At 46.3% G+C, this 14,978-nt stretch overlaps 1 protein-coding gene across 2 annotated transcripts in view; it reads right to left on the bottom strand.

Moving 5' to 3' along the window:
- Nucleotides 1-14,978, bottom strand: part of ilf2 (interleukin enhancer binding factor 2) — a 38,722-nt gene that overhangs the window by 15,227 nt on the left and 8,517 nt on the right. The window contains exons 2-8 of one of the 2 annotated variants that reach the window (XM_041179819.1): nucleotides 14,193-14,249; nucleotides 14,056-14,098; nucleotides 8,038-8,142; nucleotides 6,934-7,011; nucleotides 5,536-5,638; nucleotides 4,038-4,103; nucleotides 2,699-2,815 (exon numbers count right to left, since the gene is read on the bottom strand). In XM_041179819.1, coding sequence (XP_041035753.1) covers nucleotides 2,699-2,815; nucleotides 4,038-4,103; nucleotides 5,536-5,638; nucleotides 6,934-7,011; nucleotides 8,038-8,142; nucleotides 14,056-14,098; nucleotides 14,193-14,249 — 569 coding nt within the window. The remainder of the gene's footprint in view (nucleotides 1-2,698; nucleotides 2,816-4,037; nucleotides 4,104-5,535; nucleotides 5,639-6,933; nucleotides 7,012-8,037; nucleotides 8,143-14,055; nucleotides 14,099-14,192; nucleotides 14,250-14,978) is intronic. The other variant, XM_041179820.1, reaches the window with a different exon arrangement.

Genomic DNA, 14,978 nt, shown 5'->3' on the forward strand with positions numbered 1-14,978 from the left:
ACACCCTTGAGTACAGTGACTCCCTGCTGGAGTGCACACCCTTGAGTAGTGACTCCCTGCTGGGGTGCACATCCGTGAGTACAGTGACTCCCTGCTGGGGTGCACACCCGTGAATACAGTGACTCCCTGCTGGAGTGCACACCCGTGAGTACAGTGACTCCCTGCTGGAGTGCACACCCGTGAATACAGTGACTCCCTGCTGGAGTGCACACCCGTGAGTACAGTGACTCCCTGCTGGAGTGCACACCCGTGAGTACAGTGACTCCCTGCTGGAGTGCACACCCGTGAATACAGTGACTCCCTGCTGGGGTGCACACCCGTGAATACAGTGACTCCCTGCTGGAGTGTACACCCGTGAATACAGTGACTCCCTGCTGGAGTGTACACCCGTTAATACAGTGACTCCCTGCTGGAGTGTACACCCGTTAATACAGTGACTCCCTGCTGGAGTGCACACCCGTTAATACAGTGACTCCCTGCTGGAGTGTACACCCGTGAATACAGTGACTCCCTGCTGGGGTGCACACCCGTGAGTACAGTGACTCCCTGCTGGAGTGCACACCCGTGAGTACAGTGACTCACTGCTGGAGTGCACACCCGTGAATACAGTGACTCCCTGCTGGGGTGCACACCCGTGAGTACAGTGACTCCCTGCTGGAGTGCACACCCTTGAGTACAGTGACTCCCTGCTGGAGTGCACACCCTTGAGTAGTGACTCCCTGCTGGGGTGCACACCCGTGAGTACAGTGACTCCCTGCTGGGGTGCACACCCGTGAGTACAGTGACTCCCTGCTGGGGTGCACACCCGTGAGTACAGTGACTCCCTGCTGGGGTGCTCACCCGTGAATACAGTGACTCCCTGCTGGGGTGCACACCCTTGAATACAGTGACTCCCTGCTGGGGTGCACACCCGTGAGTACAGTGACTCCCTGCTGGAGTGCACACCCTTGAGTAGTGACTCCCTGCTGGGGTGCACACCCGTGAGTACAGTGACTCCCTGCTGGGGTGCACACCCGTGAATACAGTGACTCCCTGCTGGGGTGCACACCCTTGAATACAGTGACTCCCTGCTGGGGTGCACACCCTTGAATACAGTGACTCCCTGCTGGGGTGCACACCCTTGAATACAGTGACTCCCTGCTGGGGTGCACACCCTTGAATACAGTGACTCCCTGCTGGGGTGCACACCCGTGAGTACAGTGACTCCCTGCTGGGGTGCACACCCGTGAGTACAGTGACTCCCTGCTGGGGTGCACACCCGTGAGTACAGTGACTCCCTGCTGGGGTGCACACCCGTGAGTACAGTGACTCCCTGCTGGAGTGCACACCCGTGAGTACAGTGACTCCCTGCTGGGGTGCACACCCGTGAGTACAGTGACTCCCTGCTGGGGTGCACACCCGTGAGTACAGTGACTCCCTGCTGGGGTGCACACCCGTGAGTACAGTGACTCCCTGCTGGGGTGCACACCCGTGAGTACAGTGACTCCCTGCTGGGGTGCACACCCGTGAGTACAGTGACTCCCTGCTGGGGTGCACACCCGTGAGTACAGTGACTCCCTGCTGGGGTGCACACCCGTGAGTACAGTGACTCCCTGCTGGGGTGCACACCCGTGAGTACAGTGACTCCCTGCTGGGGTGCACACCCGTGAGTAGTGACTCCCTGCTGGAGTGCACACCCTTGAGTGACTCCCTGCTGGAGTGCACACCCGTGAGTTGTGAATCCCTGATGGAGTGCACACCCTTGAGTAGTGACTCCCTGCTGGAGTGCACACCCGTGAGTACAGTGACTCCCTGCTGGAGTGTACACCCGTGAGTACAGTGACTCCCTGCTGGGGTGCACACCCGTGAGTACAGTGACTCCCTGCTGGGGTGCACACCCGTGAATAATGGACGAGCATGGCATTGGAATCTACCTCCCCGCAGGTTTTTAAGCTAATGGCACTCTGTTTAGGGCACAGTTATCTGAAATTCACACCCCACCACGATTCCGTTAATTTAACATTTGCTGATTTTCACAGATGACAAACCAATGCTAAGGTTGCTACCGATCATGTTACAAGCAAACTAATGGGGGCAGCTTGGTCACAGAGGCATAAATGCACCAAGCTCCAGGTATGGAACTTGCAGGGAGGGCCAATGTAATTAGACTGTAAACTGACATATTTAGAGTTGACGAGTAGCAGAAAACATCAACGATCTGTCAAAGTTCTAACACCATACAATGGACTGTACTCCAGCAGACCAAGTCCCAAGCGTTAGCTGTGGATAACATGCTCGCCTCGCAGTCAGGAGGTGGTGGGTTCAAGTCCCACAATCCCACAATGAGTACAAAATGCAGGTTGAAATTCCCATTGCAGTACTGTCGGGAATGCTGCCGTGTCAAAGATGCAGGCTTGTGGATGAGATGCTAAACCGAGGGCCTGTCTATCCTCTCGGTAAAAGATCCCACGGTGCTATTTCAAAGAGCGGTGAACTCTCCCTATATCCTGATCAGTATTCTTCACAAGAACAGAAAGGATTGGATGCGATTGCCCTGAACTATTAGATCCCACCCACCCTAGTAGGCAGCCAAGTTGTTTCAGGATTCACTTGGGAAACGTGAAGCACTGTGTTGAAATTTTGGGAAGTGTGCAGTATTGTACAAGGTGAAAATCACACTCAAATTCTGAAAAAGTTCAGATAAGGTAATGATACATACAATGGAGCTCTGGATCAAGCTTGCGTAGGTTGGGCGGGACAGTGGTGATGAGAATTTTGACAGTGGCATCAGGTGAGCTGATCTCAAAGCCGGTCTCGTTAGTGATCATAGTAAGAACTGGAAACAAATGAAGAACAGTTAGCTCTGATGTACTAAAACACCAACCTTTTGTAGCACTTCACTTAAAAAGTCTCCCTGAGCATGCATCCTCCCTGCCTGAAGTGCTTTAGGGTCTGATAGAGCTCAAATATAAAGCCAAGCAGCAATTTGAACCCCACCTCCTCGTCAATCCCTCCTTCAGACTTGGAAAACAGGCTGCAGAGATGCTAAGGTCCCTCCAGCACCTTACTCTTAACCATCTATCCTTTGGGTACACGGTCAGGCACTGGGTGCTGGGCAGGCCGGTCAAGTTTGGAGATCTTCACCCAAAGTCCACAATTCAGCTTATTCTAGTAGAAGGTTATCAGCAGCTGGACCCCTGGCTGAATTCTCCTTCTCCCAGCCAGCAGCATCAAGGCTAATTGTATTTCCAATGGTGCCTTTATACCAAGCCATTGGAGGAATTTCAGCAGTGTACTTATTACAAATATCTGTTTTTAACAGTGCTCTGGGTGGCAGCACAGGTTCCCACGGACCTCTCCACTGAGCTCCTGACCTCACCAAAGCTGAGCGACAAGGGGTCAAACACAAGAGAAAAGGAGAATTAGCTGCAATATCACCACCCTCAGCAGTGTGAAAACATTACCCACAGCAACCATGCTCACAGCCTCTCAGAACAAGCTTGGCAATTATAGCCACCACACCCATCCTAGACAGAGCACAGCTTGCTCCGAAGATGATCCTTGTACGAGGTCAGTTGTGACAGCTCCAAACTCATTCTTGTAGGACCTTTAATGCTGGCAGTAAAGACACTTCCATGTGTCTGGGTTCAAAGGACCGTTTCTCACTAGGCTTTAACAGCCAGTCCCAACAGCCTGGTCCCTGAAGGCATTTTAATAAATTCACCTATAATATATTCAACTTGCTATGTAAATAATGGACACGTATTCAGCAGTGCCGCTGTGTCTACTACTGTACAAGTCAGGAGCCGCTTAAACCGCTGACACGATAACTACACCAACAGCATGACTCTCAAACTCTGGGGGAATTTTTACCCTGACTTTGAGGGCAAAGCTACAGGAGATCCACTGGTTTCTATCATGCCTTGGCTACAACCTGTGACACCCCTCGTGACAGATAAAGTTCATCAGGATTCCCAATCACAGCTCGAAAATCAAATGCAGAAAGGAAAACTTGCAAATGGCAAAACAAAGGCTGAAGAGAGTTCAGCAACACTCACTTTCAGAGGGTTCCTGGGCTCGGAGGGTTTCCACCACCTTGTTACCCAGAGCAGCAACAGCTTCCACTGAGGGTAAGGGAAAGAAAACACACAATTAGATTTTACCCAAGGGTGACGTTCGGAGCAGAGGTTACACACTGAACAATGGCATGGAAAACGAAACTCATTTCAGTTGCAGAACCTTTGTCAGAATCGGCAAAGCACACCTGACATTGGGTCCAAGCCCAGGAACATTAGCATGCTTTATTTTCTCAAATGCTGACAAATTTGCTGCGTATTTCCAGTACTTTTTCTCGAGCATCTAGTCTTAGATGGAAGATATAGTTATGCTCGAAGGAGCGACGAAGAGCAACAAGACTGATCCCCGAGTGTGAACGGATGAGCCAGGAGGGAGGACTATTGGAGCTCATGGTTTACAATATTGGAAGAAATTGGCTGGGAGAGTTACAAGGTAAGTGAAATGCTGTGTGTCATAGATAGACAGATATGGTAATTGGGGATTAAGAATAAAACCAGAGGGCAGGAAGAGAAAGTGAATTTACAACAGATCAGATGGGGAAATTTGTCCAAAGAGCAATAAGCTGCAAGCCAAGCTCACGGTGAATAAAACACAGGGATTATTTTGAATACAATTAGATGCTGCCACAAGAGAGACTTAATGTGACAGGCAGATGGACCTCAAAAACTACAAAGTTTTTATTCCCCCTCATCCCTGACAGGCTGCGATAACATCCCTGCATGGTGAACTGGGTAACAATGTACTAAGGATTTGCTGTTAAACACTGGGACCTTGCCATTTTCTAAAACACTGCGTTTCCATATATGCTGAGTCTCCAAATACCATTCACACTCCCTTCAGCCAGTAGAGCACAATTAACACATTATTAGAACCAAACCCGAGGGTTGGGTGACAGAATCATGTTAGGAAACAAATCACACCAGATTTTCATGGAAATTCATGAGCTTTCTGGGTCAGGAGATACAACAATGGCATGCGAGTATAGGAAAGAATTAAATCCAATACTTTGTTGGCATAATCCTGATAAGGGTTCTGAATGTTTGAATTAAGTGTTACATATTTATGGTTGTTTCGGTAGTACTGAGCTTGAGTATTGCTGAGAAAAATAAAGGCATGCTGTCAAAGCTTTTCATCTTACACTCATCAGGACAGACACAAGATTTCAAAGAGAACAAGGACTATGTCCAGACATTTCATCTTTTTTTGAATAAACAAAACCATCGGAGACAATAGCTCCCTGGTGGATTTGCCATGGCAACATCTTGGCCAATCAGAGCCGACTTGCCAGCCAATCAACACCCTTTTTCTCATGCAGAATAAATTGTTGCTCCCTTTGAAATTTGGCATTCTTGCGTCTGTCCTGATGAGTCCAAGATGAAAAGCTTCGACAATGTGTTTTAATTTGCTGTAGTTACATATTTAATACCCTGCAAGAGAACTGTGAATGAGACCCTCCCTTGATTTATTTACGATACTCACAGGTTGGCAAGATCTTTAGGATGACAACAAGGTCAGCGACATTATGCCCAGTCATCATGGTTCCCTTCTTGTACGAGCCGACCTGACGCACTTCCTCAATTTGCTTTTGGGAAGGAAAATAAGACGACAAAATAAATTTAACATTTGGCCACGGCAAAAACATGGGCACAAAGTGGATCGGCACAACACAGCTGCTCCCTAACTCCTCCGCTACAGGTATTAAGTTCTATACCAGGTTAGAATTCCACGGTGGCAATGTCATTCTTGGATACAAGTCCTGACAAGTGAATTTCAGCAGCCTATATAACAGCAGAGAGCCTTAAGATCAAAATTACCCTCGCCAACAGCGCACAAACTTGCACTTTACAAGGGGTGCTTCCCCCAGTTGCAGTATCCTTGCCTGCCAGTCCAACCCAGGAGACAGTTTTACCAAGGGAGCTTCAGGTTAAAAAACGAGGAATCTTAATGGGGCAACTTAAAGAAACTAAGTCAGTGATCCCTCCCAAGTACCACAGAGCATAGGTCCCAACAGAGAAAAATGATCTGGTCACACCGAGTGTACAGGTATGGAACTGCAATCATAACAGACCTAGAAGGAGCCTAGGAGGAGAGCGGGACAGAGAGGAGTTGAACCAGACATAACAACAAAGAATAGTCATCAACAGTAATCTAACCTTCATCCCCAGCCCCGCTGACGCCACAAGAGAACACAAAAGTTTAGGAACAAGACACATCGTTCACCCATGTGCTAACAGAGCACACAGCTAGATGACACACAGCATGGACAGCGTTGAAATTTGGCAGGTGGCTGCGGATCACTCTGGGGAGCGGAGGGCTTTGACAGGGTGCAAACAATTGGACTGGTGTCACTGGATAGCATTAAATAAAAATTCATAAGCTACCAAAGATGGAAAAGAAAAATCACCAGCTCGTGCGAATGGGAAAACGACCAGGAAATATTGATTCACAGTCAACTCCCCATCCCTTGACAGGCAAAGAAAGGGTGAAATGGGAAAAAGAGCAAGCAATCAGTAGGTATATGCAGTCCATGTCTGCAAAAGGCTATCTAAAGCATCAAATGAGAATGACTCCTCTCTTTCAGTTAACAATGGTTTTTATTTCATTTTGAATAGACTCGAAGCTCTGGAGCTCTGTCCTTACGCCTTTCTGGCTCTTTCCTTCTTTAAGGCATGCTATAAACACACCACTTTGACCAAGCTTTTGGGTCACCTGGCCTAATATCTCCTTATGTGACATGGTGTCATATTTTGCTTTATATGATCCTGTGACGATGCTATATAAATCCAAGTTGTTGTTAACACTTAAACCCAACAATAATCACTGTCCCAGAGGATTCTGAAGTCAAAAATTAGGAGAGATATCGGTTGCTCAACTTACCACTTCAAAGTTGCCTGGAGCCACAATCAGATTGTCGATCACATTGTTAATCTTGGTAACTAAGGACAGTATTGAGGCCTAGGAAACAGCAACATCTCTATTAACAGAGTTACTACACCACAGATTTATTTCAAGCGTTTGTATAAAATTAACTTCAATACCCAAACTTCCTGCCTCCTGGCCACACCAGTAACATTGCAGACAGCAAGGAAGCTCTTAAGCCCCAGGCTGCTCTATTAATCAAAGTGCACGGTGGGCAGGGGGGGAGACAACTTCAGGAGAACCAGGAAGCCAGTTTGCAGCCACCCCACTCCTGGGAAACACATTACCAACTGCATGGGCCCTTAAAACACCAATAAAGTGCCACCTGTTAGCAATTTACCCAAATCCTGGATGTAATCAGTCAGGCTGATTAACTTGAAAAGCATGCTGACGAGAGACATTTCCTACCCCAGGAGTTCATAATGAAGTGAAAGGTGCTGACATAAACAGCAGATTTAAGACTGTCATTGGTCCAGTGCAATGTGGCAACATGGTAGACCAGGGATCAACAGCTCGGTGCGAGGTCCCAAACTAGATGGTGATAGGTAGAGGAGGGCGCCTCCAGACCAGGAGGAGAAGAGGATCTATGTTACCTTCCCCGGGAATCAGAAGGTTGGTTTCCTGATTCACGCTGAATCAGCCAGGTTATGCAGTCAGCGGCAGAAGAGAAACTATTGAGGGTTACCACTTGTTTCTGGTTGTAAAACGCCCAAGCGGGTGAGGGCGGAATCAGAGTTACATCAGCTGTGAGGCCACCCACAGCTGAATAGTCCACCAGCACACTGATTAGGCACATGGATACAGTACAGCTGCAGCAAGTGGGTGTGTGCCTGGCTAATGACTCAATATCTCCAAGAGCAAGTATTATCTGGGCTGGGATGCTGAAATTGCTCAAATTCTGCGCGGAGACATCACCTCACACTTCAACCATTTCCCCAAAGAATTGTGTAGTTGGTGGAAACTGAGCTTTGAAAAGCCAATTCAAATGCATGCTTTTAAGGGGTGTCCAACAACATGCCCACAGAGGTGTCCATCAACATGCCCACACGCCTCCACTCTTACCTGTTCAGATGGAGTTGGGGACAGATCCTGGTTCCGCTTTAATAAGGCCTCGCTCAGAGTAGTTTCATCGGGAGCAGGCTTCACCCGGGGAAAGGCCATCTCGCACTGTGAGGCGGAGGGGAAAAGCACATCCGTTTGGAAAAACAAAACTTGGGGGCATAAAGGCAAGTAAGCATTTTGCTCTCATTTGATCTGTACGATAGTACGAGTTCTTAATCAATACAGAAACTACACTGTGCAACATTAACAATCCTGAACACAGTTAAAAGTAACTCCTACACATAGGACAATGGATGCGGCAGACTTCCAGAGAAATTGGCTGGCACTGGGTCAGCTGGTACCTTGAAAAAGGGACGAGATGAGTACCTGTTGCATAAGGGTTTTAGAGGCAGTTAATGTGCTTCACTTTCTCACAGGTGAGATTGGAAGAGAGATAGTGTGGTTGTTGTGGGGGGGGGGGGGGGGGGGGGGAACCACAGTGGATAACTCGGAAATGGCAGACTTGTTAAAATAAAAGTCTGTCTGTTTTTAAGTGGAGAAGGAGAACAAAGAAACCAGTGGTACAAGGGGAAAGAACATCACGTTAGATTTAACATCTTAAAATGGTAATGGGGGAAAAGTTTTTCACTGTATGCATCAATACTTGGATAAAAGGAACCGAAGGGTGTATATACAAACTTGCAGATGGTATCAAATTAGGAGGCAAAGTAAATTGTGCAGCTGGGAGCAGCAAGTTACAAAAGGACAGGTTAAACGAGCAAGCAAAATGGTGGCAGATGGAAGTTCAGTATGAGCTCATCCAAACTTTAGGTCCAAGAATAAATTGGAACATCTTATTAATGGTGACAAACTAGGTCAGGTAGACAGACAGATACAAAATGTAATCACAAGGTTAACTGGAATACAGCCTTTACCTCAGGGAACTGGAACTCAAAGGGAAAGAAGCTGCGATTCAGTCATACAGAGCTTCGGTTAGGTCTTATCCGCAGTACAGTTCTAAGCATCACAACTCCAGAAAAATAAAATAGCCTTGGAATGGGTGAATCACTGATTCACCACAATGATACCAGAGCTTGTTGAGATAAGTTATGTCTACCGGTCACAGAAATCACGGCATTCAGTAGGCTACAGGCCAAAAGCTCGAAAGCTGGATTAGGCTGGAGAACGCTTTCTCTTGTGGCATAGACACAATGGGCCAAATGGTCTCCTTCTGTGCTGTAGATTTTCTGTGAAATAGGAGAAGTAAGCCATTCTGCCACTCAAGCCTGCTCTGCCATTCAATAAGATCATAGCTTGTAGTCCCCCAAGTTTAGAAAGTTAAGGGGTGATCTCAGTGAGATGGCTGAAATGATTTGATAGAATTAAATAAGCTATTTCCTTTGAGGGCAGGACCCAGAACAAGGATTCTTAAAATTTAGTGCTACAGTTAAACCAAGAAGTGCTGATTCATACAAAGGGCAGTGGAAGTCTATCCCCAAAAGGCTATGGATGCTGAGCCAGTTGAAATTTTAAAGACTGGCATCTTTAAGGGTGTTAAGGGATAATGTGGCAAGGGTGGGTTAAAGGCAATAAGCTACAGGTTAACCAACGCAGTAAAGGAACAGGTGCAAGAAGCTGAACGTTCTCCTGTTTAAATATCCTTGGTTTAATATCCCTTCAAAAAGGTATCAATGAATCTGACAGTCCAGGCTTTATATCTTTATTCATTTTCTACCCTTTCCCTTATGCCCATGGCTTCACCCAGACACCAGTGACACATCATAAGTAGGCCATTTTGCCCTTTGAGCCTATTCCGCCATTCCATAAGATCATGGCTGACGGTTTATCTCAGCTACACTTAGCATTATCTTCATTTCACTCAATTTCTTTAACATGTCAAAATCTATTGCTCTGTGCCTTGGATATATCATCTACTCAGCATCCAGAGCTCTCCTGGGTAGAGGGTTCTGAAGATCCAGAAGAAATTTCTCCTCATCTCAGTCCTAAATGCTCAACCCATTAGTCGGAGACTGTGGCCCCCATGTTCTAACTTCTCCAGCTGGGGGAAATATCCTCCCAGCGCCTATACTGTCAAGTTCCATAGGAATTCTATGACCCAATAAGATCACCTGCAATTCTTTTAGAGAATATAGGCCTACTCAATTTAATCTCTCCTCATAGGACAATCCCTCATACCAGGAATCAGTCTAGTGACTTTCATTGCACCCCCTCCAAGACAGGTTTATCCTTCCTTAGGTAAGGAGACCAAAACTGTACACAGTATTCCAGGCATGGTCTCCCCAAGGCCCTGCATAATTGCAGTAAGACTTTAACTCATACTCCAAACCTTTTATAATAAAGGCTAACACACCATTTGTTTTCCTGATTGCTTGTTGGACCTGAATGTTAACTTTGTGATTCCTGTACAAGGACACCCAGCAACACTGCAAACACCAACATTTCCCAGTTGCTCACCATCTAAAAAAATTGCCCACATTTCGATTTTTCCTACCAAAGTGGATAACTTCACATTTCTCCACACTACATTTTTTATTCATTCATGGGATGTGGGTCTCGCTGGCTGGGCCAGCGTTTATTGCCTATCCCTAATTGCCCCTTGAGAAGGTGGTGGGGAACTGCCTTCTTGAACCGCTGCAGTTCCTGTGATGTAGGTACACCCACAGTGCTGTTAGGAAGGGAGTTCCAGGATTTTGACCCATGGCTGGTCCAGTTCAGTTTCTGGTCAATGGTAACCCCCCAGGATATTGATAGTGGGGGATTCAGCAACAGTAATGCTATTGAACGTCAAGGAGCGAAGGAGTGATGGTTATATTCTCTCTTGCTGGAGATGGTCATTACCTGGCACTTGTGTGGCGTGCATGTTACTTGCCTCGTCAGCCCCGAGCCTGGATATTGTCCAGGTCTTGCTGCATTTGGACATGGGCTACTTCAATATCTAAGGAGTCATGAATGGTGCTGAACATTGTGCAATCATCAGCGGACATCCCCACTTCTGACCTTACGATGGAGGGAAGATCGTTGAAGAAGCAGTTGGAAGATGGCTGGGTCTAGGACACTACCCTGAGAAACTCTTGCAGTGATGTCCTGCAACTGAAATGACTGACCTCCAACAACCACAACCATCTTTCTTTGTTCTGGGTAAGACTCCAAGCTGTGGAAAATTGTCCCCTTAATTCAGAGCTCCTTGATGCCACACTTGGTCAAATGCTACCTTGATGTTAAAGGTAGTCACTCTCACCTCATCTCATATTCCACCTGCCATGCTCTAGCTCACTCTTAACCTGTTTATATTCCTTTTGAAGCCTCTTTTGCGTCCTCCCCACAGCTTGGCTTTTCCACTTAGTTTTGTACTGTTAGCAAACTTGGATGCATAACATTTGGTCCCCTGATCTAAATCATTGGTGCAGACTGTGAAGAGATGAGGCCCGAGCACTGATTCCTGTGGTGACTGCAGTACCAGCCTGCCAATCTGTAAATGCTCTGTTTATTCCTACCCTGTTTTCTGTCTGCTAACCAATCCTCAATCTGTGCTAATTTATTAGCCCCCGTCAGACGAGGCTTAATTTTGTACAATAACCTCTTGTGTGGTACCTTAGCAAATGCTTTTTGAAAATTCAAATACACTGTATCTATTGATTCCCCCTTATCCACCCTATGTACAATCTCAAAGGACTCAACACATTTGTCAAACAATATTCCTTTGATAAGGCCATGTTAATTCTGCCCAATCAGATTATGAATTTCTAAGTGCTGTTATCACATCCCTAACAATTGATTCTAGCATTTTCCAAATGGTCAAACAGCCTCTTCTGTGCCATAAATTTCTAGGATTTTAGTCGATGATATCAGGCTAACTGACCTGTGGTCCTCTGTATTCTTACTCCTTCCTTTATCAAATAGCTGATTTGTGTCTCTTACCTTCCAAATCCACGACTACTGTTCCAGAATCTAGGTTATCAAAACCAATGCATCCTCTGTTGCTGCAGCCAACACATTTAAAAGCCTAAGATGCAGACAGTCAGGTCTAGAGGATTTGTCAACTTTTAGTTCCATTAATTTCTCCGGTACTATTTCTTTACTAATACTTGATGTCCAATTCGCACTAGCATCTTGGTTCCCCACTATTTCTGGAATTTTTTGTGTGTGTCTTCTAACATGATGCAAAGTATGCTTAATATCGTGAGCACTCCCTTATTCCTATTGTAAATTTCTCTGCCTCAAAGGGACTGAAGTTATACCTATGCTGTTTTAGTTGCGATTCCAGGTGATCAATGGCCCTGAATCTGAGCCACTAAATCTTGCTCCTTAATGTTGACAAACTCAGAAGATCCAGGTTATTCTTGGACCTGCAGGGTTGCTTTAAGTGAGACAGGTAGATTCAGCAGTGGAAGCATCAGGAGCTCGTGACAAAGGCTGGTTTCCTGCAGTATAAAAGCAGCTGCTACCACCAGCATTAAAGCCATCCTGACAAGTGGAGTCACCAGTGTCAAGATATTTTCCATTAACCAAAAGAAATGCCAGCATTTACATAAAGCCTTACAAAACATCAAAATATTTCAAAATGCTTCCCATTAAATAAATTACTCTCGAAATTCCATGACACTGATGCACCAACAAGATCCCATAACAAAAGGGGTTGCTTAATCTGCTTTTGTGTGTTAAATGACAGAGGTACGATGGCCAGGTAACTCCCTACTCCTTTTCTTACGGTTTCATCAGTTCTTTAATGTCCTTTCAAACAGATGTCTTGGTTTAATGTCTCGTCTGAAGGGCAGCCTGTCCGTCCAAGCAGCAATTCCTCAGTACTGCAGCGCAGCGTCGGTCCAAATGGTGCACTTGAGCCCGAGCATCAAATGGAAGTTACAACACTCCTGCAGTGGCGTTCGGGCACGATTGTGTTATGTCCAGGTTGTTGGAAATGCTGAATTCACGGAATTTACAGAACAGGTCCAAGGAACCCCGCCACTGATTGTGCGCACAATCACAAACACCAGCTCTCGCAAAGTTCCATGGGCAACTCTACATTCCTGGCCACATGAAGTTCTTTTCACACCAGTCATGTGGGCACTGCGTCATTGGCCAACAGAAGAGAGGCTGACAGTTCAGAGCCACGGGACAACCTGAGGTGCCCAGTGACACCTACGCTCTGTGCTGAGCTTTAACAATTATTGTGCCGGCCATGCATCAGTGCACAGCATTCTCACCCGAATGAAAAGACCGTGGATTTACACCTCAGGGGTGTGAAGACAAAAATCAAGGCAGATACTCTAGTTCAGCACTGAGGGAATGCTGCAGAGTCAGAGGTGCTGTCTCTTCGGTTGGGATTATAAAATGAGGACGCATCGGCCCTCTCAGGCGGGAGGTAAAAGATCCCATGGTACTATTTGAAGATGAGAGGGAAATTCTCTCCAGTGTCTTGGTCAATATGCATCCCAATATATCACTGAAGCAGATAATTTGGTCCCTATCATATTGTTGTTTGTGGGAGCTTGCTGTGCACAAATTGGCAAACATATTTCCTACAACAGTGACAACACTTCTAAAGTGCTTTACTGGTTTTGGGAATGTCCCAAGGTTATGAAAGGCACCGAATTATCACAATTCTTTTTTCTTTACCCATCAATATGTAAATATTGCATTAAGACAATCTTCTCCTTGGTAAAGAATTCCAAATTTCTAGTCTGTGTGGACCTCAGTCAGGAAGGTGCAGCAACTGACCTCTCCCATGGGCTAGAGAGTGTTTAAAAAAGGACGAATGAGGGGCCCTGTCCTTGATCACTATCCCAGTGGCTCCTGCTGGACAACTGGACAACAGCAGGGGACAGGATTGGGCTTATTTGCAATTCACACCCCACCCTCCCCACCACCCCCATATTGAACAGCTGCCGAGACGCACTGCTGAGGCTCAAACACACAGAACGGCCAGCGGATGAGGTACTGAAGAAAGGGCCGCTGTAAAATTATGTCCAGAACAAAAGCGCCTTAAAGAGAGAGAGAGAAAATTGCACAGTCACTTACCACGTAAAAGTCAAACGGAATGTGAGGGACAAATGGTCTGAACCTGTTTATGCAGAAAAGAAATAAAGTTTCAAATTAATAAAATCTGGGCTGTGACAGACAGAATCTTAAACAAACGAGTCTCTCATGACACGTACCCCCCAACTGGGCCGCCCCTTGCGCCAAAGCGTCCACGGCCACGTCCTCTGTCGCCTCTGCAATAGAAAGCATATGAACGTGCAGTTAAAATAAATACAAGCTCCATAACCGAGCAAACATGCAACCCCAAGGAAACAGCGTTAAGACGGTCTGTGGCATAGGGGGTCGAAGTTCCTGAATCCTGGATGTGGCCAAAAAATATCAAACAAGCCAAGTCCTGGATTCAAAAGCAACTTTGAAATCAGTCACAAATGGAAAAACAAATCAAATTAGGGTGGCATCACAACCTAGAAGGCAGCAATAGCAGGGACAAATTACAGAGCCTTTCCATCCCAAGCATTTTGAGAATCAAGATGAATTAAGACTAAGACAATGTCAGTAAAAGCACAATCTCACCATCCATCTTGTTTAGAAACACAGCTGAAGTCATTGCATGAATCCCTGATAACCACACGTTGATCTGCAGCTCATGTAATGTCAGTTCACCTTCAATATCTCTTTTAAAGATGATCTATACGCCTTCTGTAGCTAAATTTTCAAAGGCACCCTCCTATATTCATCCAATTCACCATTATGTAGCTGGTCAGTCTTGCCCCCTCTCCACCCCCCCCACCCACCACCACCACCCACCAACCCAGTGGTGCGCCAATTGACTTTGGCAGTCGTCAGAGGGCAGGGATTGAACCTGGGACTTTCTGGTTGGAGTGGTTCAGTTACACACTGCCCTGAAGAAATAAACTAATCGAGGGAGCTATGAATGCCACATTTAAATGCAGTTTTGAGAT

Source organism: Carcharodon carcharias, chromosome 36 (assembly GCF_017639515.1).
Source record: "Carcharodon carcharias isolate sCarCar2 chromosome 36, sCarCar2.pri, whole genome shotgun sequence".
NCBI lineage: Eukaryota > Metazoa > Chordata > Chondrichthyes > Lamniformes > Lamnidae > Carcharodon > Carcharodon carcharias.